The following is a 24,379-nucleotide window of genomic DNA, read 5'->3' on the forward strand; positions in this document are numbered from 1 at the left end:
TGCTATTTTGTATCCTTATTGGGCAAACGCAACATAGGTTCGTGTATATGTTGCTTAAACAATATCGGATATGCTTGAAATTGTGGCACCTGAGACTTTGAAAGGAAGTGGTGTAAGAATACTTCTTCATCATCTATGTGTAACTCCCAAAAAGGTAGCCGACTCAACTTGATGTTTTGATCAGTATCTAAGTCAATTAAAATAGTTTGCCTAGGAGATTTTGAAAGCAATTAATGTACTCGTATTACATTTTATTTGCGAAATAATTGTCCGTTCGTACTCGATATTGTTAATTGGCTTGCTTTATTTGGTTCTTTAGTTGCTTGAGTTCAACAATATACCTTTGATGTGGTTAACTTAGCAATAATAGAATCAACTGCATATGGACGGTGCTTGAATTACAACTTTCAATAATGAAGCTTCTAATACAAGTTTCGAACTGAGAACCATTGCTATGAAGTGAACATATATTGGAACACGAGTGCTCTCTTGGAAGGAGTAAAACTGTTTTAAGTTGAGTATCTCAATCCACATGGTTATCATTGTTCTATCTATATAAATAAGATTCTAATTAGGACGCTGCGTGGTATTAAAAATTGAAGGAATTGCAATAGGTAATTTTAATAAAAAATAAAAAGAGGAGTATAAACAATAGGCGTTTTTCACTGGAAACCGAAGTACTACAAACAGAGTATTCTTATTTATGATAGGCTAGATTTATTCTTAAGCTAATGGCTGTCGATGTCTTGAAGAAACCACAAGGCTCATACTTAGAAATACTTGAGCCCGATAGACATGCAAGCTAGTGTGTCATTGTGAATGGATGCAAGTCGACAACTATATCATCTTCACTAGCATTAACCTGCACATAATCAACAATATCAGTATCACTTAAAGATATGTAAAAAGAAGAATCTATCTATACTCGTTAATTACAATTGACGGCTCTAGAATTTATATTTGGTTTCTCAATTCAGTGCTTGCCTAAATAACATCATCTCGCTAAAAAGTGTTTGGGAATTTAAAGACTGAAGTAGGAGATTCAAACACTCAATTGTTTCACATTAACCACTAAAAGCAATGTGTTCTTTAACACTATCTAGAACCACATGACAACCTATGTATCTATGTCTTCCTCTCTATCATTTATCTAACCAAAGACGCAACCTTTGTCCCTATCTAGTTATTCTCCACCGTCTTCCCCCATATTTTAAATTTCAAGAAGGACTGATACCATTGAACTTTTTTCTTTGTCTAGTTCAAAGCCAAAAATGTATGCGAGTTCTATGAAACCTTCACATTCTCAACATTCTAACTTGGAAGTAATAGGACTATAAATTTTGAGGCCAATTTCAAATGTGACGAATGCAGGGTAGTTAGGAGTTGACGCCTAAAGGGGAGATAATTCTCCACACTTTTTGCAAATTTATTCTCAACTTATTCATTATGTTAGGTTTTATCCCATTTGCCTTTTCAAAATCTTTTGTTTGTCATATATTTAAGACTTTTGTACAAATCATACAGAAACACCATATTTGTTCATATCGACATCCAAACTTTGTAGGTGGATCACAGTAAAATTTGTTGAAAAATCGCTACTACGCAACCACAAATTAGTTTATTTTTGAACTTCGGAAATAAAATATCATATACTACACTGTAAAACGGTTGTCTAGATGCCAATCTCATTGTTTATTTTTTAATTACCTGTGCGCCTATCATCTTAAAAGATTTCTTTAAGTATTATGGAATCAATTATTTATCACAACAAAAAAAGTTAATTATACACTTTTTTGGAAGTCTAAAGAAAAATTATCCATTTGTTCAAAAGTAATAAACCGAATGCACTTCAAACTTCAAAGGTTTCCCAAGAATACAAAAACTGCTTTAAAAAAATAAAATAAATTTTCTCTTAAAATAAAAACACGTGACTTTTTTATGCACTTATCCACAAAACCAGTAAATTTATATACTTGTTAAACTACACAAAAAGTTCAGACTTTTGCAATTTTATATTAAAGAAATTAGTACACTTAATGCTCATTTTAAAAAATACGTTGATAATAGAAAACACTTGATGAGAGAAAACAAATCTTAGCAAAAGAAAAACAACAAATTTTTTAAAAATACACTATAGTTAGTTCCTCATAAAAACTAGAAAAAATTTCTCATATCTAGTATTATTTGATTTACCAAACTTTTTGTTCATTAAAAAATATTTATCAAATCTTGAAATTATGTAACAATATTAACAAAATTCACGAAATCTTCTTGGAAAAAAAAAAGAAAGAAAAACAAATTTAATTGGCATCTAGACAACCGCTCTATGCTTAGCATAGTATTTAATTTCCCAAAGTGCACAAATAAAACAATTCATAGTTGGATAATATAGATTTTTTGACATTTTTCTATGATACATCTGCAAATATAAGATGTTAACATGGACCAACATGATTTCTGTAAATTCATACAATTATTTTAAATGTATAACAACAAAAAATTTCAAAACAAGCTTATGAGAAAAATCCAACATGATGAATTAATCAAGAATAAATTTACAAAAAAGGGGAAATTTGTTCTCCAATTTAGGTCTCAACTCTATCCTTGAGTCGTTCACATTTCAACAGCCTCAAACAATCTCAATCCTATTCTTTCCGAGTCAAAATGATGGTCATGTGAGTTTTTCCAAAGAAATCAACACACAAAATTTGGATTTGAAGTTTACAAAGCATAAAATCAATGGTTTCAGCCTCCTTGATTTCAAAATATGAGAGAAAAGTCGGCAAGGAAGAACCGATAAGGACATTGGTTAATTTTCAGTTAGAAATTCGAAGAGAGGAATATGAAGATACACAAGTTAACATTAGGTTCTAAAATATCATCAAAAAACACACTTTTAGCGGCCGAAATTGTGTCCCAATTGAGTGTTTAAATCCTACTCAACCCTTTTGATTCCCACACAATTTTTAACAATATGAAGGTATCCGACAACACAGAATCTGCAAACCAAATCCAAATTCTAGCGCCCCCAATCGTTAATAAACGAGTACACATTACTAACTAATATGCTTCACTTGTAGAATTAAATATAAACACGCTACAGTGTTAGGCCAGCATTTTTAACTGCATAATATATCGCAATTTTAATGGCACTAGCAAGAGATATACAATGACAATATTGCTAACAATGAAGCTTGCAAATAAAATAATTGCTAATAGATGATAAGACATCTCTATTAAATAAGTCCTTTCTCCTTGTACTTTGCATTAAGACAGAACTAGGAAGAAACCAAGGCAGGGAAGAAAACAACATAGATACATAACTGTGGCATTCCCCAATTCAAAGGCATAATATGCAACAGATATTTCATAACCACGATACCTTTCTAGATGCAGTTGAGAGTTCATATTCTGATTGGCCCATCAGTTGGGCAAGTACTGATTGGTTTAAGAAGTTTAATCATAGTCCAATGAGAAATTTTAGGTTGAGTTCAAATTGGAGTAACAGAGAGTGGATGCCTGGCACTTAAATTTTAGTTAATAACATCTATGCATTATGACAGGAGATAGGAGAAATTGACTGCTAACAGAGATAATAGTAGTAAAACAAAGTAGTAACTTACTGCTCTTAGAGTAGTAGAGTCCGAGTTGCCGATCAAAGCCAAAACTTTTCCAAACCAAAGTGCTAGTAAAGGAAAGACCACTAGCAACTAATTGCAGAAAATTTGCGAAAACATTGCTAACCTCTCAAACAGACTTACCAAATCAAGGTCAATAGTCTGATGGCTTCCAGTCTCAAGTTTGGTTTCCACTTCATCTGTATCAGCCACCAGAAGGGATCCGCTGTGAAAGCATGCAAATGTGATTAAATTCCATTATAAGAAGGGAAAGAACACTAGCAACTAATTGTAGAAAATTTGCGAAAACATCGCTAACCTCTCACACATACTTACCAAATCAAGGCCAATAGTCTAATGGCTTCCAATCTCAAGTTTGGATTCCACTTCATCTGTATCAGCCACCCGATGGGAATCGGCTGTGAAAGCATGCAAATGTGATTAAATTCCATTATAAGAAGGGAAAGACCACTAGCAACTAATTGCAGAAAATTTGCGAAAACATCGCTAACCTCTCACACAGACTTACCAAATCAAGGTCAATAGTTTGATGGCTTCCACTCTCAAGTTTGGTTTCCACTTCATCTGTATCAGCCACCAGAAGGGATCCGCTGTGAAAGCATGCAAATGTGATTAAATTCCATTATAAGAAGGGAAAGACCACCAAATCAAACCCAAAAAGACAAAGAAAGACTGGATAAGCATATGGCTAAGCAAAATGACAAAAGAAAAAAAATACTAGAAACATTGAGAATGTGGAAAACACGGGGGAGGTCTGATTGTAGAAACGCGCCTTGAAAGAAAGAAAACCAAAACCTTGAAACAATTAGCCAAAACCTTCCAAGAAAAAAAAAATAAATTCAAGAATAAACAAGAAACCGTGTAAACAAGAAGTACCTAAAGATAAACAAGAAACCGTGTAATCAAGATTGTGAGTGCAGGCAATATGTATAAGTGCAATTCCTGGACAAATGACATGAATCTTGAGCAAGACCGGATTGAACAAATTTGTTATGCAATGGGAAAATTGTATGAACTCATGCTTCCTGAACTAACTACAAAAGAACCCTTGCAAAAGCAAAGTACCTTTTTAGGTAATAATCCAAGAAATTCAAGAGAACCCATGTAGGAGTTGAATTTCATGAACCTTGAAACAATTAGCCAAAACCTTCCAAGAAAAAAAAATACAAGAATAAACAAGGAATCGTGTAATAAGAAGTACCTAAAGATAAACAAGAAACCACGTAATCATGAAGTACCTAAAGATCGAGGCCTGAGGGCAGTCGCAGCACGAGAACGGCGGAGGTGGCTGCCTTAGAATGCGCCGCCATTAGAGCAGAAGCTTTTCTCCTGCACTCTCTCGATTTTGCACTCTCTCCATTTCTTTATGTTTGTGTTGAAAATTCTCTTACATAGTGTTGTATATAAAGTGGGCTGGGGGCCCATCTCCAACGGCAACAAATTTCAGTTGGGCCGCTTCAAGCTCCAACGGTAAAAAAATTATTTTTTATTTTTTAATTTAATTTATAATGATAACACAATTAATTCATTTGCTTGAAAATTTAAATTATTACCCAATTGAAAAATGGTCGAATAATAATTATAAAATATAAATTAATATATTCAAATAATAAAATTATGAAATTCAAATTCAAATTTTTTGAGTGAGTAAGAGGAATTACAAAAATCGCGAAAATGATGATAAAATGAATATATTAATTTTTTTTGGTTAAGAATAAAATAGAATTTTTTTGGATACATAACAAAAATAGTGAATTATTAGCCATGTGGTACTATAATTAAATCCTGACTAAATTTTATTTACAGTAAATAATTAGCATTTATTTTTAACAGCAATATATAAGTTTTCATGAGTTTACAAAATTTGTTCATCTATATTATTATAAAAAAACAAAAGAAACCCTTTGTCATGCCAAATTTACCCTTGAATTCATTTTTTTTCTCTAAATTTTTTTTATTAGAATAGTAATTTTAATTTTTATAATAATTTCATGATTATAATTTTTTTTCTCTCACCCACTACTCCATTATTTCTCTCACATCAAACTTCTCCATATTTTTTTCTTATAATAATTTTTATTAAATTAACAATCATAATATATTTTTTCTCTATTTCCTCACATTTCTTTCCTCTAACAAATTTTTTTCTTTCTCACTCTCACGCCGTGATTGTTGTTTTCACTAAAAAAAATCACTTAATCTTATATCATAACTTTTTTTATACTTGTGGGAAGCGCGTGCAGCAACAACTAATTTATTAATACATAAACTCAAATAATTATTATAATTTGGGTGTTATATTTATTGACAGTCCCTTCAACCATAAGTTTGTTGATTCAATTACAATTTGTCAATTGAACATATTAAAAATGAATGAATACACAGATCCACTTAAGTTATAATTGGGCTAGCTATACATTTTTACAGAAAATGGATTACAAGTTACACTACAAAAAACTTATTTTATAGTAACAGTTTTTAACGGTCAAATTAATAATTTAAAAAAAAAAGTAATATATAATGACCGTTGTAACGATACCCCCTACCTTGGCTTTTTTAGGCAATAAGAAATCTTTGTAACGCCTTGCTTAAAAGTCATACAATTTGTACCGGTTGTTGTATTGTAACAGCCAGGAGAGACCATTACAATAGCAGTTCAATCACAAAAAACTTGATAACTATCTTATTTTTGTAATGACTTGATTACATAACAGTTATACATATTCCAGAAGCCGTTATAAATCCAATGACAAAAAAATACTTTTTATAATATTTAGTTGTATTTAATTTATTTTAATATTTAATTTTTTATAAAAATAAATTATGGAATTCTTTGTTATATCTATGTAGTTTTAATTTCTTAAATGCGCAATATTATATAAAAAATATATAATATAACAAGAAAATAAAAATAATTTAATCGCGCAAATAAAATATTATTTTTTTATTATATTTTTACAAATAAAAAAAATTCTAATCTAAATCAGCATCCCCTTTGGCCATGTTTTCGTCGTCGAGTACTAGGGGATCAAGTAGCGGTTGGGGCACTGGAGGATCGAGCCAGGGGTTACCCATTTGCCGCATCCACTCCTCGAGCCTCGCTACCCAATCATCAAGGTCGGATCTGAAAAGTAATAAATATTAACAAATGTATTATATTATGAATTAAATTATATTTTTGCTAAATATTAAAGAATATTATTATAAACTAAACCAAATTACATAAAATTACACAAACTAATGAATTTTTTTTAGAAATTACACATATTTTCTTAAATTAACACAAATTACATAAAATAACACAGCTTGCACATGTTCATAAAATTAACACAACTTGCACATATTTAGGGTTTAGGATTTAGGATCTTTTTTCTTTAAAAGGAAAATTGTCGGGATCCCCTCCCATTTTCATAAATCGACAAAAGGTGATAATGCTTTGTACATTTGACAAAAATAAGTCCACACAACACCCAAAAAAAGCCATACAAAAGAGGCCTAATAGTGTTCTTGGCAGCCCACATGTGAAATGCCAATCCGTTGGGCTTGAGAAGGTCGGCCAATGTGTGTAGCCCATGTGGTGAACTAAAGAATACAGTGGTTGCAACCCATTGATGCAGCCCAGCGGTCTGGTGACTCTGGTCCAGTAGTAGAAGCAATGGGCTTGCTGCGTGGGCCCAATGAATAATGGTCAGCCCAAGATGTGTTGCCTAGTTCATGCAGTGGCCTTAGCCAGCTGTGCCGTGGGCCTCCAAAACAGCAACAAAAAGGGGCTCAATCTCTGCTTCTTCATGTCTGCGTGGGCCTAAGAAATGGCCCAGTACTGGTTGGTTCCAAAAAAATTGATGGCTTTCAACCCATTTCAAGAAAAACATTAAAAGCCCAAGTCTATAAATAGAGAATTGAAGTCTAATAGCTGAAAATAAGATAGGAAAAGAGGCCCAAATATGCAAATAAACCAAGAACAAGACGAAAATTAAGAGGGAAGAAACAAGAAAATACCAAGAGAAATCCCAAATTTTACAACAATCCAATTGGCCTCAAAATCTCTGTAAACCACTCTCTCTTTTTTCCAATAATCCGTCCTTGTTCCTCCATATACTGTGTTATCCTGTTTTTTTTTTTTTCTCTCCTCTGATCCTTGCGTTTTTTTCTTTTTTTCTCTCTGCTTTTTTCTATGTCAAAGTCTTTTTTGTTTTATCCTCCTCGGATTAAGTTCATAATAACCAACCCTTTCTTGCTACAAGATCACTCTTTTCCATCCAAAGACCAAAAGGCTTCCCACAAGCAAATAAACAGCTTAATCAAGAGGGCCAGAGACATTGGGCTAACAATGCAATTTTAAAAAAAGATTGAAAGAAGTCAATTACTTGAAACCAACACAGTAAAAAGATGGGGCAGATCACCTTAAAGATTCCTTTAATACACTGGTAGGCTGTCAAGATATCGAGGTGGGTTGTGTAGGAGAGTGAAGTATTTTCAGAAGTTGTAAAAGTTAGTAAGAGAGTGTCTGTGCATGTGATTCGAGTATGAATGTAATGGAAGGGGAGAATTGGGTAAGTGTAACGAATGTGTTCATTATGATAGAAGAGAGTGAGACTGTGTAAGCTGAACGAAGTAGTGAGTGCAATGAGCAAGGAAGACCATTTGTGGTATATGTGATTCCCCGGTTTGTAGAAGGATAGGTTACGAGAGCGAAAACCTATCGGATATTTCAAAATGTAGAGAGGCAAAGGGAGCACTTTAATATACGAAAAGGAATGTACATTAAAGGCGATCAAAGACCGAGGATGTTTGATGAAATTCCTATTCAATTTCCATACCAGTCCAAGATTAACCATAACCTTCAGTTGTGGACTTGCGTTCGTGATCAGCTTGAGGGCCTGAAAATTGCAACGTGTTGGAACGTTAAAAACATAGGAAATCGATTCAATGAAAATGAGTTCGAGAAGAAAGACTCCCTGATTGAATAACCACGAGAGATGATCATCAAAAGTGGTTTGTATCGCAGTTATAGCAAGCGTTGAACAAAGTACTTTCATTTTTTGTCCACTTCATTTCCTGAAAATCTCCTCCTTGTTGTGTTATCGATCTTCCTCAGTTTTGCAGTAGGTGATTCACCATTATTTGCATAAATTCCTTGAGTTGGGGTTTAGGGTTTAGGGTTTAGGGGTTAGGGGTTAGGGTTTAGGGTTTAGGGTTCGGGGTTCGGGGTTCGGGGTTCGGGGTTCGGGGTTTAGGGGTTAGGGTTTAGGGTTTAGGGTTTAGGGTTTAGGGTTTAGGGTTAGGGGGTTAGGGGGTTAGGGGTTTTTTTTTTTTTTTTTTTTTTTTTTTTTTTTTTTTAAATTAAACACCCGAAGGTGGGGGAAGCTTTTCGGGGTCCCCATCCCTTCTTCATAGAAAATAAAGCAACGTCAACATTACAATATAAAATCAACAAACCATAAAAGTAGGAGTACTACTCCTTTACATAATTATAGGACATCAACCATTTTGTTTCTTCCACTTTTCTTTGATTCGGTCTGTCTTTATTCTTGGACCGCAGGAAGTACTCCTCTGTTTCATTACTCGAAGTTTTAACTCTGTATTCTTGACCAAGTACTCCGGCAATCTCTCTACGATGAAATCATTTCTAGGCAGTTTGTCCGGGGATGCCAGCTCCAATAATAACTGCTCAACCGAGTCTGCAGGGTTGCAATTGGTAAAGCAAGGTGGATCGCAGATCTTCAATGGCGTGGCATCGATAACCAGAGTCTCCCCCTTATCTGAATTCTCTTGTAAAAGCATGGTAGCATTTCCCACTTGTATCCAATTTCCTTCAGCCATTCTATTTTCCGAATTCTCATCACCCATTTTTCCTTCCTCACAAGAGGTGTTAGCAATATCAACAGAAACAATATTTTCATCCACGCTAGCCATAGAATCAGTTTTGTGTTCAGTTTGGTACCTGGGGTCCTTTGCAGGCTGGTCCATCATCTTTGAGTTCTCACCAGTTTCCTTTGCCACTGCTTTGCCTCGCCCGACCTCTTCAGCAACCTTCTTTCCAGCACGATTGCTCGGCTTCCGGGGGGGTGGTTTAGGAGCATCGCCTTTCGTATAGCAGTCTGAGTCTTGATGCCCAACATGTTTGCACAAAGAGCAGTAGTGCGGGATATCCTCGTACTCAATACGTTGCACAATAGTTGTCCCACAAATCTGGATTTGAAAGTTTTCAAGGCGCGGTTTGAGAAGATCCAATTCAATGCATGCCCTTGCCTTGGAGAGCTTGGACTGATTGAGTGTCGCATCGTCAATTTGCAGAGGAGTTCCAATCATGCTCGCCACCGTGAATAGAACTTCCTTGCGGAACAGATGTGCTGGTAGCTCCGGAAAACTAACCCACACCGGTACAATTGATGACTCCTTAGACGGTGTGAAAGTAGGAGTCCACTTGAAGACGCGCATTGGGTACCCCTGAATATACCAAATACGCCGCAGCCACAGACGAGAAAAATCCGCTTCACAAGATAGGGAAATTAAGACATGTCTGGTGTTGAGCATACTAACCGTGAATTTGTTTTTGATGCCCGTTCCAGCGATTAGTTTGTGCAGGATGCTGTATGAGGGTGCTCCATGTGAAAATTTGCCCACGAGTGCAAATTTGAATGGAGCTGCAAGGACTTCGGTCTCATCATCTGTGAATAGCAATGTTGGACCTTTGTCGCCTGTCAAAACTGTACCGATACCGGGCGATGGCAAGTCTACAGGGAAGTATTTGTGCGGTGCCGGTGTTGCAGGTTTCGAGGCCCGTGTTGGTGCAAGGACTTCAGCAAATGTTTTCTTCGGAAAATTCGACGTCGGAATTGAGGAAGACGGGTGCTGAATCTGTTCGGTTGACTGAGTTGACCGGGTCAACTCGGTCAAAGGAGGGTTGACCGTTGACCGAGTCAACTCGATCAACAATGGCTCAAGGGCAACGGCTGCCGGAGGAGGGGCTGCTGCCGGAGCTCCGACATCGATTTCTGGGCGGACGGGAGGCTTCGCCATGACGAGGCGACTGCAATGGTGTGGCTCCGCCAGCGAACCGACGGCGGACGGCGGCGCAACGGCGGTGCGACGGGCGGCGATCGCGCGAACGGGAGATTTGCAAGAACTCGGCACACAGGTGATGAAACTTGACGAAACTGGTCCCAATCGACTCGCCTTGAGGAGAGGATTCCAACCGTGGTGGTCCGCGACCGTGGGTCGCCGTGACGGCGGCGAATCGACGGCGGAAGTGAGCGGCGGTGGAGGTACAAGCCCATCGTCGTGCGTGCATGAAACCTCAAATTGTTTGAGGGGAATTGTAGTACTCATCGAGACGATCACGATGGTATATGGCACGGCCGGCAACTCGCCGAGAAACGGCCGGATTTTTAGAGAGAAGCCGGCGGCGAAAATGGGGCGATTTGGGCGCGATTTCTGCAGTTTCGTCGGGCGCGTACGGCGGCGTCCGGTGGCCGTTCAGAGCGAGACCACCATGGTTGTGACGGATTTTCAGAGGCGCATCCAATGGTGGTGCGCGTGTGACGTCACTCGCCGGTGGAATTTTCCGGCGACCGGCCGGCGGCGGCGCGGCGGCGACACCGCGGAGGAGGAGGAGGTGGGCTCTCTGTTGGTGGTGGTGGTGAGGCTGAGAAGTTGTTCGTTTGGAGGTGGTGGGTGGTAGAAGCGTTATGTGTGAAAATCTCACACACTTCTAGTGAGAAGTTGAGAGGATTTGGCAAGTCAAGAATGGTTTAGGCTTGGTTAGGGGGTTAGGGGTTTAGGGTTAGGGGTTTAGGGTTTAGGGTTTAGGGGTTAGGGGTTAGGGTTTAGGGTTTAGGGTTTAGGGGTTAGGGGTTAGGGTTTAGGGTTTAGGGGTTAGGGTTTAGGGTTTAGGGTTTAGGGTTTAGGGGTTAGGGGGTTAGGGGTTAGGGGTTAGGGGTTAGGGGTTAGGGGTTAGGGGTTTAGGGTTTAGGGTTTAGGGTTTAGGGTTTAGGGTTTTTTTTTTTTTTTTTTTCCATGGTGATTTTGTCTTTGATTCTCCGCTTTAAAATTGGCAGACAGGGAATACACACAACACTACTTTGAAACCCATCAGTTTAACTTTTTACACAAGAAAAAACTACCCTCTCTACCTCTACCTCTACTCATTGCCCATTCACACTGCCCACTGCCTATTTTCAGATTCATTCTTTTACTGCACCTATTTTTACAAAAGAAGAAGAAAACTAAAATCCTATTATCATCATATCATATCATTTCATTTCGCCTGCATATATGACGCCATGCTCTCCTTAGCTGTTTCCATATTCCCGCTTTGATTCAAATGCTGCGTCGTTTTTGCTCCTCCCATGAATTTCTCCCTTGGACTCTCTGTTTTTCGTGGGAAGGATCGCTGGCGGATCGAAATAGTTGCGAATATTCTTGGGAAGACGAATTGTAGGATTTTTTGCAATGAAGAATGGCGCCTTGGATTCCATCATGCTGTTCCAGCAATGAATCGTCTCTCCGGCGAACCAACGGCGGCACTACTCCAACCGCTGCCGACGCTGATCGGCTCTTCCCTAAATTCCGCGTCACGATCTTAAAGCTCCCGATCCTGCTCCCCTCGGAGAACATCTTTGGAGACAAATTAACCGGCGCCGTCACCGGAGAAGAAGACGGTGTTACGGAATCCGTTGATTTCGTCTTCTTCGAGGCCTTTCCGTAAAAAGGTTTAATCAGTTTCAGATACTTGGGGACGGACTTCTCCGACGAGAGGACGTCGGAAGAAGCTTCATATTCGATGCTCTCTTTCAGCATTTTGCTTCTCAAGCTGTTGTCTCTAGCAAAAACCGGAGCAACCGGCACATCCGCCACCCTGCATTTCACGGAGAAACGGTTGCTCTGGCCTAGCTTGGATGATTTCGACAACTGATTCAGCGGACTGGCCTTCAGCTCGCCGTTTGAGGACTCAGTTTTCTCGCACTTGGAAGATTTTTTGAACCCTAGCATGAAGACTTTAAACTTGGGAGCTGAGCGCAGGATAGCAACCGGTGACAAAGGCTTAGAATTCGATGAATCATTCTTGCTCAGGAAAACATCTCGAGGAGATTCCAGGAACTGGGAATCCTTCTTCGAAGCTCCGTCTCGTTTAGTGGCACCGCGATCAGGGGACTTGAAGACCAAATCAAAGAGAGAGTCATCGTCATCGGTTTCCTCATCGTCGATGCCGAACGCAGCATTGCGCAAGTGGTCGCACTCGGAGCTAGCGTCAGCTCCGGCAGCTTCATTTCCCCAGAATTTAAGAACGCCCAGAGCTTCCATTTGAGAGAGAGAGAGAGAGAGAGAGAGAGAGGTGCTTAGAAAAGATTGGAGGGGGGGTTTGGTGGTTTAGGGTTTAGGGTTTAGGGTTTAGGGTTTAGGGTTTAGGGTTTAGGGTTTAGGGTTTTTTTTTTTTTTTTTTTTTTTAAATTAAACACCCGAAGGTGGGGGAAGCTTTTCGGGGTCCCCATCCCTTCTTCATAGAAAATAAAGCAAAGTCAGCATTACAATATAAAATCAACAAAAACATAAAAGTAGGAGTACTACTCCTTTAGATAATTATAGGACATCAACCATTTTGCTTCTTCAACTTTTCCTTGATTCGGTCTGTCTTTATTCTTGGACCGCAGGAAGTACTCCTCTGTTTCATCACTCGAAGTTTTAACTCTGTATTCTTGACCAAGTACTCCGGCAATCTCTCAACGATGAAATCATTTCTAGGCAGTTTGTCCGGGGATGCCAACTCCAATAATAACTGCTCAACCGAGTCTGCAGGGTTGCAATTGGTAAAGCAAGGTGGATCGCAGATCTTCAATGGCGTGGCATCGATAACCAGAGTCTCCCCCTTATCTGAATTCTCTTGTAAAAGCATGGTAGCATTTCCCACTTGTATCCAATTTCCTTCAGCCATTCTATTTTCCGAATTCTCATCACCCATTTTTCCTCCCTCACATGTGGTGTTAGCAATATCAACAGAAACAATATTTTCATCCACGCTAGCCATAGAATCAGTTTTCTGTTCAGTTTGGTACCTGGGGTCCTTTGCAGGCTGGTCCATCATCTTTGAGCTCTCACCAGTTTCCTTTGCCACTGCTTTGCCTCGCCCGACCTCTTCAGCAACCTTCTTTCCAGCACGATTGCTCGGCTTCCGGGGGGGTGGTTTAGGAGCATCGCCTTTCGAATAGCAGTCTGAGTCTTGATGCCCAACATGTTTGCACAAAGAGCAGTAGTGCGGGATATCCTCGTACTCAATACGTTGCACAATAGTTGTCCCACAAATCTGAATTTGAAAGTTTTCAAGGCGCGGTTTGAGAAGATCCAATTCAATGCATGCCCTTGCCTTGGAGAGTTTGGACTGATTGAGTGTCGCATCGTCAATTTGCAGAGGAGTTCCAATCATGCTCGCCACCGTGAATAGAACTTCCTTGCGGAACAGATGTGCTGGTAGCTCCGGAAAACTAACCCACACCGGTACAATTGATGACTCCTTAGACGGTGTGAAAGTAGGAGTCCACTTGAAGACGCGCATTGGGTACCCCTGAATATACCAAATACGCCGCAGCCACAGACGAGAAAAATCCGCTTCACAGGATAGGGAAATTAAGACATGTCTGGTGTTGAGCATACTAACCGTGAATTTGTTTTTGATGCCCGTTCCAGCGATTAGTTTGTGCAGGATGCTGTATGAGGGTGCTCCATGTGAAAATTTGCCCACGAGTGCAAATTTGAATGGAGCTGCAAGGACTTCGGTCTCAGCATCTGTGAATAGCAATGTTGGACCTTTGTCGCCTGTCAAAACTGTACCGATACCGGGCGATGGCAAGTCTGCAGGGAAGTATTTGTGCGGTGCCGGTGTTGCAGTTTTCGAGGCCAGTGTTGGTGCAAGGACTTCAGCAAATGTTTTCTTCGGAAGATTCGACGTCGGAATTGCGGAAGACGGGTGCTGAATCTGTTCGGTTGACTGAGTTGACCGGGTCAACTCGGTCAAAGGAGGGTTGACCGTTGACCGAGTCAACTCGGTCAACAATGGCTCAAGGACGACGGCTGCCGGAGGAGAGGCTGCGCCCGGAGCTCCGATGTCGATTTCTGGGCGGACGGGAGGCTTCTCCATGACGAGGCGACTGCAATGGTGTAGCTCCGCCAGTGAACCGACGGCGGACGGCGGCGGAACGGCGGTGCGACGGGCGGTGATTGCGCGAACGGGAGATTTGCAAGAACTCGGCACACAGGTGATGAAACTTGACGAAACCGGTCCCAATCGACTCGCCTTGAGGAGAGGATTCCAACCGTGGTGGTCCACGACCGTGGGTCGCAGTGACGGCGGCGAATCGACGGCGGAAGTGATCGGCGGTCGAGGACTTAGCCCATCGTCGTGCGTGCATGAAACCTCAAATTGTTTGAGGGGAATTGTAGAGCTCATCAAGCCGATCAAAATGGTATATAACACGGCCGGTAACTCGCCGTGAAACGGCCGGATTTTTAGAGAGAAGCCGGCGGCGAAACAGCGGCGATTTGGGCGCGATTTCTGCAACTTTGACGGGCGCGTACGGTGGCGTCCGGTGGCCGTTCAGAGCGAAACCACCATGGTTGTGACGGGTTCTCAGAGGCGCATCTAGTGGTGGTGCGCGTGTGGCTTCACTCGCCGGTGGAATTTTCCGGCGACCGGCCGGCGGCGGCGCGGCGGTGACGCCGCGGAGGAGAAGGAGGTGGGCTGTCTGTTGGTGGTGGTGGTGAGGCTCAAAAAGTGGTGGTTTGGTGGTGGTTGGTGGTGGAAGATTTAGTGTGTTAAATCTCACACACTTCTAGTGAGAAGTTGAGAGGATTTGGCAAGTGAAGAATGGTTTTTGGTTTAGGGTTTAGGGTTTAGGGTTTAGGGTTTAGGGTTTAGGGTTTTTTTTTTGCAATCAAAATTAGTAGATAATCGGACAAGTAGTAGAACAAATGAACCGGTTTTAATCGACCGTCGAAAGACCTAACTACCCCTTCGTCTCTGTTTTATTTACCAATACCCATTTACCCATTCCCTCACATAACACTGCACGCATTGGGGTTCTCGTCGCTAAAGATTTGGGGTGCATGGTAGGGTCCGTATCCATACGGGTTGTAGTACAACTGGACCTGGTCCCCCGCGCCCACAGCACCCGCCCCGTACATATACGGGTACGGGTACCCGACCTGAAACTGCATTCTGTTCGCTTCCATCTTCTCGCCGCCGGCCATCTCCTCACTTCCTCCTCCTGCCCCCCCACCACTCTTCCCCTTCTCTCCACCGTCAATCTTCCCCTTCTCTCCGCCGCTCTTCCCTTTCTCACCCCCGCTACTCTTCCCCTTGTCCCCGGAGCCGCCGCCATTCTCTTTCTTCTCAACTTCTTTCTTAGGCGGCAGAATTTCGACTTCCTTCTTCAGATGCTTCTTGAGCACCTCAGCTAGCGCCTTCATGTCCATGGCGCCGGTCACCGTCACGAGCTCCTTTTGCCGGTCGATCTTCATCTCCTGGTACCCCTTGGTTTTGGTGACGGCTTTGTGGATTTTCTGGATGCAGCCCTCACAGTGTAAGTGCACCTTCAACACCGCCGTCGTCACAGGCGGCTCTTTTTCCTTTGATTTTTTCTCATCAGATTTATTCTTGGAGGAGTTATTGTCCTTGCCTTCTTTCTTCTTCTCTTGCTTTCCGTCGCCGCCGCTGTTGCCTCCGTCGATTTTTGCGTTCTCTTTTCCGTCGCCATTCTTCTTGTTGGCATTGTCCTTTTTGGGCTGTGGGGAAATCAGTTCAACCTTTTTGTGGGTTTTCTGCTCCACCCTTTCCCGGAGCTTCACCGGATCCACTTTCCCCACCACCGTAATCCTCTGCTCGTCGCCGATACTCGCAGTGTCAACACCATCAAAGGAGCGAATGCACTTCAAGACTTTGGAAACGCATCCCTCGCAATGCAAATCAGCCTTCAACACCACCGTGACGTTGCTCTTCCCTCCTCCATTGTCGCCCTTCTTGCTCTCTGCTCCCTCCTTCTGCTGCGCCTCCCCGTTGCTGTTCTTCTTCTTCTTCTCACCCATTACGAATTCGAGGGTTATAGATGTTTGGTTTAGGGTTTAGGGTTTAGGGTTTAGGGTTTAGGGTTTAGGGTTTAGGGTTTAGGGTTTTTTTTTGAATAAATGGGGAATTGTCGGGTTCCCCTCCCATTTTCATAAATTGATGAAAGATGATAATGTTTTGTTCATATGACAAAAACCTACACAAATGCCCAAGAAGCCATGCAAAAAAGGGCCCAATGATTTTCTTGGCAGCCTATACAAAAAAATTCGAGTCTGATGGGCCTCATGGATTCGGCCCATTGGTGTAGCCCATATAGTGAAGTCCAAAAGAGAAGTGGTTACAGCCCATTGGTGCAGTCCAGCGGAAGGTCCAGTAGCAGCAGTAGTGGCTGTGTCGGCCCAAAAATGATGGCCCATTGTTAGTAGTGGTTTGAGCCCAGCTGCAGCGCCCCAAAGACAGCAATAGGAGGAGCCCAATTCTGCATCTCCATTCATGGCCCAGCTGTACGAGTGGGCCTCCAAAACAGCAACAAAAATGACCCAATCTCTGCTTCTTCAAGGCTGCGTGGGCGAAAGAGACGGCCCAGTACTGGTTGGTTTCAAAAGAATTGATGGCTTTCAACCCATTTCAATAAAAACATTAAAAGCCCAAGTCTAAAAATAGGGAATTGAAGTCCAAAAGCTGAAAATGAGATAGGAAAAGAGGCCCAAATATGCAAATAAACCAATAAAAACAAGAAAATAAAGAGGGAAGAAACAAGAAATACCAAGAAAAAACCCAACATCACAACAATCCAATTGCCTCAAAAACTCTCTAAAGCACTCTTAAAAATAACTGCAACTCTCTTTTTGCCAATAATCCGTCCTTGTATCTCCTAATACAGTGTTTTCCTGTTCTAATCTTTCTCTTCTTTTTTTCCTTTTTTCTTTTTTTCTTTTTTTTTTTTTTTTCACTGATCCTTGCATTTTCGTATATTTTCGTTTTTTTTTTTTTCTTCTGCTATTTCAGTGCCAAAGACTTTCAAGCAACAAGATCACCAAGCAATGACAAAAGCTTCCCACAAGCAAAAACAGCAAAAACAAGAGGACAAGCAGACATTAGGCAAACAATGTAATTTTGAAAAAAGATTGAAAGAGGTCAATTACTTGAAACCAACATAGTAAAAAGATGGGCAGAACACCTTAAAGAAACTATAAATACACTTGAAGGCTGTCAAGATAGCGAGGTGGGTTGTGTAGGTGAATGAAGTATTCTGAGGAGTTGTAGAAGTTAGTAAGAGAGTGTCTGTGTATGTGATTTGATTGTGAATATTGTGGAGTGAGAGAATTGCGTAAGTGTAACGAATGTGTTTAATAAGATAGAAGAGAGTGAGATTGTGTAAGCTGAACGAAGTAGTGAGTGCAGAGAGCAAGGAAGTTCATTTGTGGTATATGAGATTCCCCGGTTTGTAGGAGGACAGGTTACGAGAGCGATAACCTATCGAATATTTCAGAATGTAGAGAGGCCAAGGGAGCACTTTAATATACGAAATGGAATGTACATTAAAGGCGATCAAAGACCGAGGACGTTTGATGAAATCCCTAATAAAATTTCCGTACCTGTCCAAGATAACCATAACCTTCGGTTGTGGATTTGCATCCGTGATCAGCTTGAGGGCCTGAAAATTGCAGCATGTTGGAGCATAAGAAACATAGGAAATCGATTCAATGAAAAATGAGTTCGAGAAGAAAGACTCCCTGGTTGAATAACCACGAGGGAAGATCAACAAAAGTGGTTTGTATCACAGTTATAGCAGGCGTTGAACAGAGTTCTTTCATTTTCTGTCCACTTCATTTCCTGAAAATGCTCCTCCTTGTTGTGTTAACAGTCTTCTTCAGTTTTGCAATAGGTGAATTCACCATTATATACAGAAATTCCTTGAGTTGGGGATGAGGAACAGTACAACAACGACAGCAGTGTGGGTGAAAATCAGCACAGCCACAACAGCAGACTAAAGCCGGAAACACGACAGGAGCTGCGGCTGAACAGCAGCAGCAGCAGCAGTTGCAGCCTTTTTAGGCTTGCAGCAAAAGCAGAAACAGTAGAACGCTGAGAATCCTCTTCCTTGTTGTGTTTGTGATTCCCTGTGTGGAACATCAAAAGAAATAGCAGCTTGGTGTCTTCTCCATGTTCCACTTCATCTCCTGATGAGACAAGGAAATGCTGCACCAAAAGCAGAAAAAGGCTGATGCCATATTGGATTCCTGAAGTGAGATGGATCATCTTCGCATAAGTGCCCCCTGAAGTTGCTTGCTGCAGCCACAACAACAAGTGGCATGGCAGCAGTAAAAGCAAGGTCGTTGCAGCGAAAAGCAGCTGCTGTCACAGTGCCATGGTTCTGCAGCAAGAAAGCAGAGTTAATTGATAGCCAAGCAAGATGATAGGAGAGGTTAAGAAAGCTCCCTGAAGTGAGATCAATTATCCTCGCATAATTGCCCCTTGAGTTGGGGTTGAGGGACAACACAGTAACAGCAGCAGAGTGGATGAAAATCAGCAACACAACAGTAGCAAAAACAGGTGGTGCCATTATTTCCAGAAATTCCCTGAACTGAGATGAATCCTCATCACTGTAGCGCCGTTTGGAGGTGGTTGCTGCTGCAGCGCCTTAAGATGTTCAAACAAAACAAAAGCAGCAACTGCAGCAGTAATTTTGAGCCAAAAATTGTCCCTCTGTTTGATGTTTTTTTGAAAGAGAAAGTTCCATTTCAGCAGCAGCAGGAGCGTGTTTGCAGCAGCGGCAGGAGCATGTTTGCAGCAGCCGAATGGTAGAACAGCAACGACAGCACCATTAAAACAGGCAGCAGAGTGACAGGAACACAGCAACAGCAGCAGTGAAGTAAGTTGCAGCTGCAGGAAAGCACTTGCAGCAGCGGCAGCAAAGAAGCAGGAAAAGACTTGTGGCAGCAGCAGCACAGAAACAGCAATCTGCATCACCATGAAAGCAGCAGCAGAGCAGCGGACAGTAGCAGCAAAATGAAGCCTTGCAGCAGCAGCGGAGCACTGTGAGAGGGAAAAAAAAACAGCAGCAAAGGGGAAAAAACAGCAAAAAAACAAATTTGCAGAAGCAAAAGAAATCAGAAAATGCGAGAACAGAGGACTCCCTGAACATTCCTTCACTTGGTTCGGATGTAGGGAATTCCTTGTCGGTCACATTCGATGATCCCCACGAGTTGTCCTTGAATCTCCTCTCCTCTCAAGAGTTTAGAGCTATTTGTAGAGCATGCGAGGTTAGCAAGATAGTCAGCTGCTTTGTTTCCTTCTCGGTAGATATGCGTGATTTTGTACTCCACCTTTTTCAGCATTAAGCGAATGTGTGTGAGCATGTGCTTAAGAGGCCAGTGCGCTTTCTCTGATTGTTGAACGAGATGGAGGATACAATTCGCATCAACCTCAATCCAAATTCGTGGAATGTTTTCAGTTTGACATAGTTGGAGGGCTTTAAATAGGGCGAATACTTCCGCAAACGTATTGTTCGTTTCTCCAAGAACTTCATAAAATGCTAAAATGACTGCTCCCTCCTCATCCTCGCAATTCCTCCTGCTCCAGCACGTCCCGGGTTCCCTTTAGAGGCCCCATCCGTGTTGATTTTGATCCATCCAAGCTCCGGTTTGGTCCACTTCACGATCTTGATTTTGGGCTTGTATTGCGATCCAAGTTCGAGTCCCATGAATTTCGCCACAAATCGGTCCCCTTTCCAGTTGATGCGTTTGGTCGTTTTGCTTTTGAAAGTGGTGACAATGTGTTGGTGGACCTTCCATTTGATGCGATCCGAGTTAAAATTTTTATTCCGATGCTTCACATCATTCCTTTCAAGCCAACCAAACCACAAGATGAGCATGGGAACAATCATTCTAATGTGGTTTTGCCCCAATGCTGATATCCTCCAATAGTTCAAAAGGAGCACAATGTTATCAGTGTTAGGAAGGTTCATGTTAAATTTCCTGGCAAAATGCTCCCACACACATCTAATCCCATTGCCTTCAATGAACACGTGCTGGAGACTTTCGACATGATTACAGCAAGAGCACTTAGAGGCTAGTTGAATACCTTTTTTCTGGAGCTTCTCATCAACTGGAAGTTTGTCGTTGATAAGTCTCCACATGAAGACAGACATTGTTGGGGTAACAAACGGAGACCAGATTTCCTTAACGAGCTGTTGTGTAGCTCTCGTCTGTCTCAGTGAGTTCCACGTGGCTTTCATACTGAAAATCCCATCTCCACTCAACTTCCACAGAGGTGTATCACTGGTGTCGACGTCAAACGGTATCTGGCAAATTTGATGAACCATGTCTGCTGTAAGCACTTCTCTCAGTTTTGCAACGTTCCAGGAATTATTTTCCCAGTAGTTGTTGACAGGAGTTGTGTTCCACTCAAAATCAGGCATTATCTCAAAGAGTGGTTTTTCACCAATCCAGTTATCGAACCAAAATGAGATGTGTCCTTTACCGAGGCTCCAAAAGATCTGCTTGTCCGCTTCTTTTCTGTGTCGGCACATTCTTTTCCAGTTTGGTGAGGCGATGTATGAGAGCTTAGCTGGGACTGGATGACTTCCTGTATAATACTTTTCCAGAAGGAAAAGGGCCCAAAGTGAGCTCTGGTTCCTAAATCTCCACCACAGCTTGAGTTGGAAAGCATGGACCACATCTTGGATTCTTCTAACCCCAAAACCCCCTTCCTCCGTCGGATAGCAGATATCGTCCCACGAAGACCAGTTCAGTTTTCTCTGCTCACCAGTATTGCCCCAAAGGAACTTGTTGAAAAGTCTTTCAATGCGTTCCATTACATACTTAGGAGGTTTCAGGACTTGAAGCAGGTATGTCGGCATGGCACTGAGGACACTTTTGATGAGCTGAAGCCGTCCTCCATGGGACAGGAGTGCTTTTTCCCATCCTGTGATCTTATTCCGAATTTTTTGAATGAGTTCGTCGAAGAGAGCTCCCTTCTTGTTCCCTTTGAAGAGAGGCGCTCCCAGGTATGTGATCGGAAGGTATTTCAGCCTGAAGCCAGTGACCTGTTGGATGCAGCGAATTCTCATGTTGGAGGTCTTTTTATCGACCGTGAAGGAGCTTTTCTCCTTGTTGATGCGCTGCCCAGAAATGAGCTCGTAGTGCCTAAGGAATTCCATAAGTGTTTTTAGGTCCTTGCGGGTACCTTTCGAGAAGATAATGATATCGTCTGCAAATGCCAGGTGGGAGATGTTCTTGCTGCTCCTTGCAAAGAAATTCATACGGGGCTGCTGTTGGAAAAGCCAATCAAGTCCTCTGGATAAGCATTCTGCTGCAATAACGAAGAGCGTTGGGGATAATGGATCCCCTTGTCTGAGGCCTCGCGTCGACTTAAAAAATCCCACCCCTTCACCGTTGATCAAAATACTAAACCAACAGTTTTCAATGAGTTTCTTGATCATGTTAATCCAGTGCGTTGGAAATCCCACTCTCATAAGCATGTGGTAGAGGAATGTCCAGTTAACACGGTCATAGGCTTTTTCCATGTCAATCTTGAATATGGTGTTGCTCAGACTGCCATTTTTTCCAAGACAATGGGAAAGTTCTTGTGCAAGAAGAATATTATCTGAAATCATGCGGCCCTGAACAAAACTGCTCTGGGAAGGGGAGATGATTTTGGGAAGCAGTTTGGCCATTTGGTTGTTGATGACTTTGGATAGGATTTTTCCCGTGACGTTACAAAGGCTAATGGGCCTGAAATCTTTCCAAGTGGATGGAGCCTCAATCTTTGGAATGAGAATGATGGTTGTCGTTGTGAAATTCTTCGGAGGAGTAGATCCCGAGAGGAAATCCAAAACTGCGCCGTAGAGATCTTGACCAATAATTTCCCAACAACATTGAAAAAAGTGTGCCGAGAATCCGTCAGGGCCAGCCGTACTATGTGGGCACATATCAAAAATGATTGTTTTCACATCTTCAATTGTGGGGGTAGCATTAAGCTGATGCCGGTCCTCCTCTGAGAGAATGTTGGGGACCCAATGCAGATTGTCAACACTCACCGTATCATCTCTTGTGAAGGCCTGCGTGAAGTAGTCAACAACCGAAACTTTGATATCTTCCGCTTTAGTGAGTGTGGCTCCATTATGCTGGATTTTGTAGATCCTTGATTGTTTCCTCTTTTTCTTAGTCAGCGAATGGAAATACTTTGTGTTTTTTTCCCCCTCCTCAAGCCACTTACAAGCTGCCTTCTGTTTCCAGTAGCTTTCTTCAACAGATAGAGCAAATGTTAGCTCAGCTGTGGCTTTGTTCATTGCAATGAGATTCTCATCAGAAGGGTCCCCATCGTATGCTTGTTCCGCTATCTTGACTCTTTGTTCAGCATCCGTGATATTTTGAAAAATATTCCCAAACACTTCGGTGTTCCACAATTTCAGAGCTGCTTTAATCCGGTGGAGCTTCTGTTGGAAAGCAAACATACCATGGCCATGGATAGGATGCTGCCACGAAGTAGTCACACAGTGCTTGAAGTCATGGTGCTTAGTCCACATGTTTTGGAAACGGAAGGGTGTCGGACCTGTCTTCTTTTCTTGTTTGACCGACAGAAGGAGCGGGCAATGATCCGAAACGTTCCTTGTGAGGTGCTGAATACGAGATAAGGGGAATGCTTGGGTCCACGTGTGAGAGAATAAGAACCTGTCAAGACGTTGCCAAAGTCTGCTCCTAGACCAAGTAAATTTAGACCCCTCGAATCCCGCATCCTGAAGACCACAGTCCATCATCATGTCTCCAAAATCCTCCATCGTTCTAATTTTTGGAGCAGCGCCTCCTTTTCTTTCACTACAATACAGAACAGTGTTGAAATCTCCACCAAGGAGCCAAGGTTCTTCTCCGTCATCAATATTTCTGAGCGCATCCCACAATTCCCGTCTTTCTGCTCTGGTGTGTTTAGCATAGACCCAAGTGCATAGTATACCATTTGGCCAGAAATCTGAAAAGATACGTAGGTGCAGAAATTGCTCTTGAGAGATCAAGATTTCACAATCAAGATCTTCTTTCATGAAGCACCAAATTTTGGAATTAGAATTACTGATGACCTTGTCAAATCCCAGTCTTCTACAGAAATATTGTTCATCCAGTTTAACCTTTGGCTCGATAATCACAAGCATTTTCGGTTTGTGTTTCTTACAATTCCAATGCACATGTTTTTGTTTATGGGTTTCTCCTATGCCCCGAATGTTCCAAAGGAGGATCTTCATACGAAACGGGGTGGGGTTGGTGGCACCACATGTTTTGATCTACTTCTAGTCAAAATTCTAGACACTTCATGCACTTTTGGTGTGTCAAATTCGAAATTGATGCCTGGCTGAAAATCCCTTTCACTGGATCCTGAACGTGTGTGCTTTCCTCTCATCGCACAATCTTCCATTGACGAAGACGGCGACGCCGGTCTGCATGGATCCTTATCCTCGTTGGAGTGATCACTGTCCATATGCGCTGATTCCTCTTCCTTTTCTTCAATGAGCTCAGTTTCAGAATCATAGTAGTTCTCATGCGGTGAGGGAAGTTCATTAGCAGCTTGGTTAAGGGTACAGGTCTGTTGCTGATTTCTAGAGATTCTCTGATCGTTATCACCTTGTTGTCGATCAGATTGATTCATTTCGAGCACATGCTCCCTATTCTTCTTCATAAGCATAGCAAAG

At 41.8% G+C, this 24,379-nt stretch overlaps 1 protein-coding gene, 1 long non-coding RNA gene and 1 pseudogene across 7 annotated transcripts; all 3 read right to left on the reverse strand.

Moving 5' to 3' along the window:
* Nucleotides 1–596: 596 nt before the first annotated feature.
* On the reverse strand, nt 597–5,009 carry LOC105167191 (uncharacterized). 6 transcript variants are annotated; one of them, XR_848240.3, is made up of 6 exons: nt 4,877–5,009; nt 4,704–4,785; nt 4,147–4,228; nt 3,954–4,036; nt 3,762–3,843; nt 597–862 (listed from the first exon to the last, which is right to left on the reverse strand). It is a non-coding gene; the product is annotated as an uncharacterized LOC105167191 (long non-coding RNA). The 6 variants fall into 6 exon arrangements; XR_016066308.1 differs by having other exon boundaries at nt 3,383–3,843; XR_016066310.1 differs by lacking the exon at nt 597–862 and adding an exon at nt 869–3,519 and having other exon boundaries at nt 3,624–3,843.
* Nucleotides 5,010–11,706: 6,697 nt separating this feature from the next.
* On the reverse strand, nt 11,707–12,982 carry LOC148787616 (membrane-associated kinase regulator 5-like). The gene has a single exon (XM_088882783.1). It carries the CDS (start codon nt 12,942–12,944, stop codon nt 11,961–11,963), a length of 984 nt encoding a protein of 327 aa, XP_088738909.1. The 5' UTR covers nt 12,945–12,982; the 3' UTR covers nt 11,707–11,960.
* A 2,650-nt stretch (nt 12,983–15,632) lies between these two features.
* Nucleotides 15,633–16,741, reverse strand: LOC105167218 (heavy metal-associated isoprenylated plant protein 3 pseudogene; annotated as a pseudogene).
* Nucleotides 16,742–24,379: the final 7,638 nt, after the last annotated feature.

Source organism: Sesamum indicum, linkage group LG7 (assembly GCF_026168435.1).
Source record: "Sesamum indicum cultivar Baizhima isolate 11 linkage group LG7, ASM2616843v1, whole genome shotgun sequence".
Lineage (NCBI taxonomy): Eukaryota > Viridiplantae > Streptophyta > Magnoliopsida > Lamiales > Pedaliaceae > Sesamum > Sesamum indicum.